Source organism: Thrips palmi, unplaced genomic scaffold, assembly GCF_012932325.1.
Source record: "Thrips palmi isolate BJ-2018 unplaced genomic scaffold, TpBJ-2018v1 HiC_scaffold_12, whole genome shotgun sequence".
In the NCBI taxonomy this organism is placed as follows: domain Eukaryota; kingdom Metazoa; phylum Arthropoda; class Insecta; order Thysanoptera; family Thripidae; genus Thrips; species Thrips palmi.
The window spans coordinates 2,825,522-2,836,569 of record NW_023144623.1 but is presented as its reverse complement, the minus strand read 5'-3'; the positions used below and the strand labels follow the sequence as shown (position 1 = coordinate 2,836,569).

The following is an 11,048-nucleotide window of genomic DNA, read 5'->3' as shown; positions in this document are numbered from 1 at the left end:
AATGTTGCAGCAGTACTAGGTGAAAAAATTTTCCGCTGAAATGTCGGGCTTAGAGTATCATTTGACCCTGGAACGACTTTAAGCCACAGCAAGCCCGAGTCAGCCGTTAAAGCCGATTTTCACACTTTGTAACTTCCGTGATAACGTAATTTCCGTGATCAAAACACCCACTAAAACGTGTGGGAATACCTTATGGCTCATGTTTTTAGGAAGGTAGTACAAGGTCTTTACTATAAATACCATTGCCATAACTCTAGTATCATCCAGGACCCCAATAATCAGAAAAACTTAATTGGATATTTTTCACTTTCGGCAAATCAGAGACGCCAAAACTACCCCGAAACGTGAGAATCGCTCAGTAACCCCCCCCCCCCCCCCAAATTGTTTAACATTTCAGTTTGGTGCATACCAAATGTCTATGTGGATTTTCTTATGTGTATCTTACACGATTTAATGCATACGTGGAATGTAAAAACTAATGTTAATACCACAATTTAATGCGAAAAAAAACGTTGCACAGGTTCAAACTAATGCTACAATTGTGCCTAAACAGTTAGCGCGAGCAGTGTATTGGTGGATAGTTCGCGAAACATCTTTGCGATGCTTTGCTTGTGATTGCAGCTCTTGTGTGTGGAGTGTGGCGTCGACATGAGCCATCTGAACCCGCCACCGCAGTGCTCCAAGTGCGGGCTGCCTGCGTGCGGCCGGCAGTGCAGCGAGTCCTGGGACCATCAGGCGGAGTGCCGGGAGTTCCAGCGCGCCAAGTACAAGGTGCCCGTGGGTACGTTCACGTTTGGACTGTCAAGGCTGGAATAGCGTTTGTCCATGAACGATGCAATGATCTGACTAGGCATTTAAGGACTCTAAACTGGCTTTGCTGTCAATGTAACAACAGCACTATTATTTGATGTTCCAGTTTAAAAAAAAAAATACAACGAAAAAAAATATATACATACACCCTGAAAACCTTAAGACCATTTAAGCCTTACTAGCTTCACATAGTTGTTTCATAGCTTCATATAGTGGCTTCATATATCGAAGTACTTTTAGCATACGTAAGGTTTCAAAGAAAATAGTTCTTATTTTACGAAATTTTTTTCTCACGACAAAGTAATTTAGTTTACTGCGTATGCTGAAAATTCTTTGTAAGATTCTAAGCGTGTACATATATTTTTAGAACTGGAATGACCCCCTCCCCCTCAAAAAAAATTAAAATAAATAAAAAATAAAATACGTTTATCATGTGTTATTGGCCAAAGTGTGGCCCCCGTGAGGGAGGGTGCTCCGCTCAGCCAAAGCCTGTCCATGAGCATTAATGCACAGAAATGAATTTGAGAATTTGTTTCCAAAAGCAAAAACATAAAATATCAGCACGCCTGATGCATGGATGAGAAAGACAAGAGCTTGAGAAGTGTTTATGGACTCATAGCGTTTACGTTTCTTATTCAAGCCTGTAGCATGCATGCATTCTATTTTTCTTGTTGAGACAAATACATTACTGAAAAGAGACGTAAGCTAGAATAATTGTGAAGCGATACTCTAACCTTGAAGATTTCATCATGGTGCAACACAGGTGAGCTTGTCCTTGGTGAAATGTGTTGAGCTCCTTCCCTGTTCGGTCTCACGCCCGAAACAGGCTTACGGCTTCCCTCACTCTGGGACTGCATTTAAGGCTTGCCTAAAATGGTCATTTTCTGTGTGTAGTTGTAAATGCTCGTGCTCAGTTTGTTGCGTTGCTCTGAAAACTTAAGTGTGTACGTGAGTGCACGCTTTGGGTTTCTGTGTGCGAAGGTGGGACTCAAATCACCTCTAATTTGTTTCAATTCTCTGTTCTCAGCTGCACTTGCCACGAAGTTTCTATTTCCGCGTGCTGTGGCAATTTTGCGAACCACGCTGGCTATTCCCGACAACCCACTGCTGCAGCATCTGCAGCGTAAATTGGTATGCGTAATTATGCAGGTTCTTTTTGCTTTACTCTGCAAACTCAGTCGTGTGCGAGGGGTGAATCACTCAGCGTTCCGGTGTACACATGAGTACATGAGTACGTGTGAGTACACCCTCTCACACTCATAAACTTCACATTATTAAACGTTTTTTGGCTTTATTTAGCGGTTTAGACGACGCACAACGCCAAATCGTGTAAAAGATGAGCGAATTTTGCTCTTTTAAAAATTGTGAGTACACTGAGAATGGGGAAATTTGTACACAGTACACTAGTGATTCACCCTTCGGTCGTGTGCGTGGCGTGGCATGTCCACTTCAACGAGTAGAACCTGCCATGTGCCTGGCTCGCTCACATGCCTGTGTTGCCTGACACCACTTAAGGGTGAAACTTTGGTGAAACCCTGGTGAAACTTTCAAGTAGGCTTCAAAATAATCCCAGAAAGATGAAACTTTGCTTAATTATGAGGTTCATTAAGGTGAGTTCCCCAAACAAAATTCAACCCAAAATGTTCAACGGTCTCTGAGTAAAGTGGCTTTTTAGTGTTTTTTGGAGCGTTGGAGAAAAATCTTCCTGCGTCTTTCATTGGGACGGAAAGTCTTGAATTTTTTTTTGGGTTATCCTAAAGATGTATAGAAGAGATTTTAGTGACGGAATTTTCAAATTCAACTTCTGTCCTGAGATATGAGTTTTCAAATTTCAACATTAATTTAAAAAGTGATTTTTTCCCCTTTTTTCAAACTTTTAGGTGTGTTTAAAAAAAAAGTAGGGCTGATATCAAGATTCCGTCACTAAAATTTGTCGACAAGTCATCAATGAATAGAGTCCATGCAAGACGACTCATGTAGGTGTCAACCAGGAATGCAGGAAGTCTTTCTACGACAAATTTTTTTGTCGACTGAGCAATGCTGTGAAGTTGAGCGTAGAAGCCAACGACAACTGATCTCAATGTTATATCCTTCCAAATGATAAAGAAACTACCCACTTAGCTTAAAGGTGTTCAACCTGTTGAATTTGAAACCTTCTATGCACATTTTTATCTATGAACTTTGAAAATACTATTTTTTGGAATTTTGGCGATTTTTTCACCAGGGTCCCCCCTTAAAATCGAAAGAATGATACTTTTGGTTCCTTTTGGGCCCGTACCGCGTATTTCTGTAAAAAAATATATCGGAGGGACGGGTATATAGTATAGAATGCATGCCGTGCACCCGTTCATCCGTCCGTCCGAGGACTTCTCGTGGTCCGATCTTGACCAAATTTGGCATGCAGCTTCCTTGGGTGATATCAAGCATAGAGTTACGGTTTAGTTTTACCAGTGTGCATTTTTTTATGCACAATCCTGCATAAAGAGAGAAAAGGAAGACACGAAAAGGCAACGAACCTCACTTTCATCAAACTGGGATGGGTAATACTTCCACGGAAGTTGCTCCGCGTACCCTCAAGTAGAGGGTGACTGCCTCACATAAGACACAGCCCGCATGTGAGGTTTGCAGTGTGAGTCCTGTGTTTGTTGTAGTTGCTTACTCGAACGCTAGAGGTCTAGGTCTGCTGAGGCCTAACAGCGCTGATGATCAGTCGCTGTGTACCTTGCTCCCTCTTGAATCGTCTGCTCGACGGCAAAGGCTTCATCGTCTATTTTTGAATACGTTGTAACACTCTGCATTGTTCGCAGGGGTCTCTAAATACGCCCTTCAAGGCTGCAATGAACATCGAATGTAACTTCGTGCTGCAGTATCTGCGCCGGACTGTCGGCGTCCGTCTGTCGGAAGCAGACTTGCGGATGGGCGCTCTGATCACCTCCTTGTACTCGGCAGACATGCAGGGCGTGACCGGACGGACACAGATATCGCAGGTATGAACACCGGCCACTGGCCACTGCAAGGGAGTTCAGGGCGCTCCAACACGACACTTGGTTCATTTTTGCATTTTCACCGGTAGAACTGAAGCGTTGTGTTATCCTCTGTAAGCACTATTTGTTTACGCTTCACCTTAAATGTCATGGGACATTTTTGGCACATGGATGATGCAATTTTAAGCACATTTGATCCGGACGGTGATGCAATTTTTCTGCCGTCTGACGACACATTCCGTGTCCAACGCCTGCTGCAAATTGTACTTTCATCAGACAACTCGTCCTCGTCCCGCCTGGCTGACACAAAATTGTACCACAGTCGGATCTAGTTAAAATTGCATCATCCCGCTACTCATCTGCTCTCATCTGCTCAGATTCCTTTTATCGAAATGCAAGGCATGCATGGAGGCATCGTACCTCAGCCAGTACTGGCTGAGGTACAGTGGTACCAGGCAAATTGTCCACCAGACGGTGCCTGTACCTCTTCCCGTGGGTTTTTCCTACAGTGAACAATGAAATGCTGCTTATTTTATCTTTGAGGCATTTTCAACACCAAAGCGCCCCACGCACCGACCCAATTCGTCACGTCCACGAATCTCACTGTGTGAGTTTATGGAACCGACACAAGCTAGGGCCCGCCCCTCCGCCGGCGCAGCGAAGCGCTTCGCTGCGCCGGCAATTCGGTTCGGCCCAGCTTGGCCTGCCGGCGATCTTTCCTCGGGCCTTCGGCCCTCGCATCGGACACCCCATGAGGTGGTACACTCTAAATGTCTTACGGAGAAATTTCCCATAATACGAAGGAAATGGCGCAAGCATAATACAAAGGTGGTTTTTCTTCGTGTTACGAAGGTTTTTCTTTGTATGTTACAATGTAAAAGCGAAAAAGATTCGTTATACGAAGAAATATTGCTTCGTATTATGCTTGCGCCGAATTCACTGTAACATACGAATAACACAGGTCAAATTTCATTGTTAGACATTTAGAGTATAACACAAAGTTATCAATGTATCATCGTGACCAAGGCCCACGCTTCTACTTAAAATATGGCCGAATATGGACAAATTTTTATAGTCGGTCGACCCTCTTTTTTGTGGATAGGGATAACCGATCGCGATAACTGCCGAAGGCGGGCTCGTAAACCCCCCTTCCGACCACTCGTTTAAAAGGTCTTGGCAAGATCTATCGAACACAGTAAAAAACGGTACCTGGTTTTCCCAGGAAGCCTATGGTAGAGATATACGTGATTTCCATGGAGTTCCTTGGAAAACCAGGAACCGTTTCTACTGTGAAAACTGCAATACATATTTTTCAGTCGGTCGACCCCCTTTTTCGAAGATACTGATCGTGATAACTGCCGAAGGCGGGCTCGTAGACCCCCCTTCATACCACTCGTTGGAAAGGTCTTAGCGAGATCTATCGAAAACCACAATAAAATCTTTTAGTCGATCGATCCCTTTTTTGAAGATCCAAGGCACTCCTACAGTGCCTTCCAAATTTGGGAACTCTAGCTCAACTCCCTCCTTACAGACGACGACAACGACACACAGACACGAAGGCAAATGCATAGGCTCTCCCCCTATTTTTCGAATAAAGGGGCGGGCCATAAAAGAACAGATATGACCAACTATTATTTGTTCCGTATCTGTTCCCGACTTAAATATTTGTTACCTGTCTGTTCCCGACTTTAATATTTGTTACTTATCTGTTACCGGCTTCAATGTTTGTAACTTGTCTATTCCTGACTTAAGTATTTGTTATTTGTTTGTTCCAGACTTACTTTTCAGGCCTGTACGTTGGGATGTCCCTCAGGAAACACAGCTGTTTTCCCAACACCGGTGAAAAATTGTTGAGCCCGGAGACGTATGAGTACGTCGTAGTTACAACGAGGGACGTTGTTGCTGGGGAACATCTCACCGATCCAGTTCGGGTAAGAATCTGCACTGACCAGGCAAGGCCACGTTGACGGTTCGCGAGAGAGAAACGAAACTAGTCTATGACGAGCACCCGCTCAGGGTTTAAAAAGTTCAAAAGATCAATAGGACGAAATTTTCAGAATTGATTTCATGTTTTGTGATTTTTTGTTTTGTTTTGTAGTTACACTCTTCGGTTAGGGTAGCTTGAGGTTGTTCGTCCATTCCTAGGGGGCGTTTCGCATTTTCTTGCCTGTGAATGGAGGATGAATCTTTATTAATGATTGGACTTTCCGCCAGTTCTGTGAATGGTATGACGAGACACTGCAGCGCCGTCGGGTTGTTGCCGGTCAGTGGGGCCTCGACTGTGACTGCGTGCGTTGCCGTGATCCTACAGAACTCGGCATGTACGTGGGGTCTCCCTGCTGCGCCAACTGCTCAGGTAAGCCAACTCCAGGAAACTTTTTATCGCCCGTGTTTCATAGGTTGTGCTTTTGCCACAGTCGTTCAAATGTGAGAGCGGTCTGCCTGGCTATGGAAAGGCACTATCTGCTAACTTGGGCTATCTAACAAGGTCAACTGAGAGGTTGAAACTCTATTCGAAATTGTTTTTCCAAAATGTGGTAAACTCAAGGGTTTTCTTTCACAAAATTTCATAATGGCCAATTGTTGATGTTTTTGGTTGTTCACGCGATAGTCTTTTCGAGGGGCTCAACATCCCTTACGTTCTATTGCCGCCATTTTGGGCAATAAAGACCTTTTTTGTCATACATTCTAGAAAAAATTGGCATAACGTGCAACTACTTGTTTTCAAATCAATTGCATGGTCCGCACGCTAAAAACCTCACACGGTAAAAACGCGTAGTTCCGTTTTTTTTGTTTTTTTTTCCTCAGGAAGTCTGCGGTAGAGACAAACGCGATTTCCAGGAAGTTCCTGGTAAAACCAGAAACCATTTTTAATGTTTACAAAGTTTGCCTGAGCTCATGTATGCTCAAAATACTTTGTCAGATCAAAACTTATGTTTCTATTGTTTAAAATAGTAAGGTTTGCAGAGTGCGATCTCAGCTACACACTTGATGGTATGTACAATTTTGTACGAGACATCACAGTTTTTTGTGCACACGACATTTTCGTACAATTTTCGTCTAAAACACTCCACATTTTTCGCCCTTTTTGTACAAAATTGTGCAAAATTTTGTACAAATTTGTGCGAAAAGTTCTTGTGCACTAAAAACGGTGATGTCTCGTACTGAATTAGTACAAAAACATTTAGTATGTAGTTGCGTTGTTTAATTGATATGCACACATGTCGGCGTTGTTGCATGAAAACGCGAAAACGCACCGTAGCTCCGCGCAATTTCCGCTACAAAGAACGCCCTCATGTGTGCAGGAAACGGGAAGAAGTGTTTGGTGGTGCCTGACGATGACAAGCACCGTCGCTGGTCCTGCACCGGTTGCGGTGCCCAGATGACGGTGGCCCAGGTCGAAGCAGTCTCCCAAGGGGCAAGGAATCGGCTGGAGCAGCTCATGCAGAAGGGTAAGACGCACTCTCAGACTAGTACCGAGTTTTTTTTGTTGAATAACGTAAGTACAGCCGTTATTGGACATAATGAGCATATTAACATTTTTATTCGTTTTAGTATCATTCGGTATCATTACTATCAGTTTCGTCTTGACACATGATCCATGAAGCGGAAGAAGGAAATAATTTGGCTTATCTCCAAATTGAGTTTTCATCTTATAATTGTGCCTCAAGATGGTTTGAATCATTACACCAATTTATTTCACCCAATTCTTAAGGGGGCAGTAGCGTTATTTGCACGTATTTTGACGATTTTCGAACCTCCTGTTTAGACGTTAATAGAAAGATAAGTATGAATGCCAGAGACATACGGCAGGTACCATTTTAAAGAGGGAAGTTTTTACAACATTTTGAAAAAAAATTATTTTGTTTTAGCATTGAATTAGGATGTTTTGTGTTCTATGCAAAAATGGTCTGCAAAATTACATGGTGTCACTGCGCGCACGATTGCTGCCAAAGTTTTTAACTTTTTACCAATCGGTAAAATGCATCTGAAAAAGCATGAAATTTCCCATAAAATGACCCTTGGGTTCCAATATTGGGCAACCTAATCTAACCTAACCCAACCGATGTCCACATAACTCCATTGCACCAAATAGCAAAACGAGATAACTCTTCTTGTGTCTTTATGAATCTAATGTAATTGGAATCAACTCAACTTACTCCCCATCACAATTTGGAAAAAAGAGGTAACTCCAAAACTGCACCACAGAAATACAGACTCTATGCAGACCTCAGCTCCACTTAAATTGGCTCTAAATTCCACCTTGTTTGGGAGAACTAAGTTAACAGGGTTCTGTAGTCCATTCCAACGCAAAGATTTAAATCACAGAAACCGTCCACAGAGTGATGCTACACTTTTGAAAATTTTCACAGTTATTTCTTAGACCTTCATGACAAAAATGCAATTGTACCATTCATCTGATTAGTTTAAATTTACCCAGCAAGCAGTTTTCTGTTTCTCCTGAAAAGTGATGTAAATTGAGTTATACCCTTCTTCCGCTCCATGGATCAAATCAGTTAAACAAATAAACTGTTAGTTAAATTACAGTCCATTAATGTGCACAATAAGTAATGAATATTGATAAAATACGGATTGAGTGACACTTTGTCTCATTCGTTTCAACGTGGTGTGAGGTTCCTGGGATAAGAGTGTCTTCTACAATTGCGGTTGCAGGAGAAAAGACATTTTTGAATTTCTCCTACTCGTGATCCTTATTTCCAGATTCGTCGCCAGACTCTTTGCTGAGTTTCGTGGCGGAGCAGTTGTACCCTCGCGGCCCGCTGCACCCCACTCACGCAGTGGTGTTGCGTGCGCGTGAGTACATCAGGGAAAGCTTCAAGCGAAGAGGCAGAGCTAACCAGCGTGAGTACTCGAAATGGCTTCTCACGTAGGCCTTTTAATTTTGAACTCATATAATACTCTAAAGGCACTATAATTATAACTTTTCCTGGTCTGGTTCCGGTTTGGGCTTTTGTTCGAGAATCACGGTGTAGCATGACACGTTTGAAATAAAACATGGCCGTCGGGCTGTACCGCGAGTTCACGGTGATTTCTCACTCATAGGAGGCAACCAAAACCACTGTGTTCTACAAACCTCGTTCAGATTTGTTTTTATGTCTCGCCATATTTTGGCGCGAAGTCTTTCGATGTTATTTGCAGTGTATAAATACTTTAGCACAATATGGAAATCTTCTCCCTAATTTACGTTTAAAAGTTTACATAGCTTGCGCACACCCTAAATGTTTTTGTACAAATTTTGTACGAGACATCAAAGTTGTGTGTGCACACGAACTCGTACAAACTTGTACAAAATTTTGTACAATTTTGTACAAAAATGACGAATAATGTGCAGTTTCTCCTACGAAAATTGTACGAAAATTTCGTGTGCACAAAAAAAACTGTGATGTCTTGTCCAGAATTGTACATAACATTTCGTGTGTCTGTAGAAATACGGCCGTAGTCAATTGTGGACAATAAAAGTGCATAAACATTCAGTGTTGTCATAAGATAACTGTTAAACGTTGCAGGTGACATGGAACGTTGGGAGGAGGTGACGCGCGCCCAACTGCAAGCTCTGGACCGGCTGATGCCCGGCACGAACAGGCACCGCGTCACTACACTGGTGGAGCTGCGCTGGCTAGTGCTTTCTCGTTTGCGGACGGCTGAGAAGAACTTGGCGTCCCAGCACTCTGAGGTGAGTTCGCTCTGTGACCCCTCGAAATGGCAGTTGCCTGATTACATTGTAATGATTATGGCTTCCCTACAATGCAATGAAAATTAATTCACTTTTTTTTTCTGTGCGGCGGCACTACTTGCCCGCTTCTACGAAATAGGAAGAAAGAAGGGCCTGTTTTTCAACAATCACCACTTCTAACAGTGTCTGTGCTGTTTCAGGATCTGGTTCGTTACGTCACCACGTGGAAGGATGGAGTGCGCGAACTGAACAAGGCGATTGGTGACGTCCTCTTCTCCAAAAGAGACAAGGATTCGTTGGCAAAAGATCCTTTCGGAGATTTTATTCTGAATAAGCGTGTCTAGCTGTTTTACTCAACAGTGTTATTTTTAGTGATTCCTTTTTTATTATTCTAGTTCTGTGTTTGAGAACAGAGGAGCATTCACAGAGCAGTGAATATTTCGAACAACCTTTTCTGTCATTTGTGTTTCTTTTAATAAAGCGACTACGTTACAAGTCACATTCTTGCCACATTTTACTTCCTTCATCAATGCACCTGCAACAGCATTTCCAATCTGAAAGTTGAAATTCTGCCTTGGAGATTTCAGTCAATGCATAAGGCATTTCTTTGCTCAAGACCATGAAAAACAACCGTTTGAACCAAGTTTCTAAATGTTGAGGATTGGAAGCGATTTGCCATCCATAACAGTTACGCTTCGGAAAAAGATTTTCATGCGGGATGTTGATCAAACTGAATGAATCGAAAATTCATTGGAGAGGAGGGGGTTTGTCATTTCAAACAACACTGAGATTCCAAACGCTATGAATATAGCACGAATGGTGCAATGCATTGAGAAATCGCACCATACATGCAATACGTCCTGAAAATGCCCTATGATGATGCATGGGCATGGGAAGGCATTGCACTTCATGTGCAATGCTTTTGCATTGCACCAATTGACGCTATATTCGTAGCGTTTGGGTTCTCACAGAATCAATACTAGGCAAACTACGTCCACTGTCTCTGGTGAGCAACAGTGTGAGCGATCACTCAAGGGTCTTTGACGCGGCCGGGGCGAGTGGATTGGGGGAGGGTGGCAGCTAAGTATCGAACGGTCTAACTACCTTCGTGCCCAACCGCGTCAGGCGTACTTTCGGGTGACAAGGGAGAAAACTTCGAGGGGGCAACCACATTGGATGTTTGGGGACACAAGATTTCTTAAGGATAGAGATTTCGTCGGATTTCGCAAGATTTCAACCGATATTCCACCCAAATTACCTTGTTTTTGACCTTTTTTGGGGCAAGATTTCTGATTTCCCAGAGATTTATGGCGCTAAGGGGACACAAGAGTTCTAGAGTGGTTGCCCCCTCGGAAAACTTGCGTCTGCTTCTCTATTCTAAACTGACGAAAACACTGTCTAGTTGAGCGTAACCTAAGCGATTTCTTCTTGAAAAACGCAGTGCGAAAAATGACACTTCTAGCTCGCGAGCGAGCAAAACGGGGAAGATGCGGATGACAACTCATTAAACCAGCGAGCCGGAATCGGAAGATCACCGGCTTCGCGAGTTTTCATTTCCG

General features: G+C 43.1%; 1 protein-coding gene across 16 annotated transcripts in view; it reads left to right on the top strand.

Annotated features, from left to right (window-relative positions):
- The window catches only part of LOC117639905 (SET domain-containing protein SmydA-8-like), a 16,688-nt gene extending 6,698 nt beyond the window's left edge, over window positions 1–9,990 (top strand). For all 16 annotated transcript variants that reach the window (XM_034375918.1, XM_034375919.1, XM_034375912.1 and 13 more), the window contains 9 exons: window positions 622–781; window positions 1,838–1,941; window positions 3,618–3,797; window positions 5,570–5,725; window positions 6,009–6,150; window positions 7,100–7,246; window positions 8,517–8,657; window positions 9,323–9,489; window positions 9,690–9,990. In XM_034375918.1, coding sequence (XP_034231809.1) covers window positions 622–781; window positions 1,838–1,941; window positions 3,618–3,797; window positions 5,570–5,725; window positions 6,009–6,150; window positions 7,100–7,246; window positions 8,517–8,657; window positions 9,323–9,489; window positions 9,690–9,833 — 1,341 coding nt within the window. In that variant the 3' untranslated portion in view covers window positions 9,834–9,990. The remainder of the gene's footprint in view (window positions 1–621; window positions 782–1,837; window positions 1,942–3,617; window positions 3,798–5,569; window positions 5,726–6,008; window positions 6,151–7,099; window positions 7,247–8,516; window positions 8,658–9,322; window positions 9,490–9,689) is intronic.
- Window positions 9,991–11,048: the final 1,058 nt, after the last annotated feature.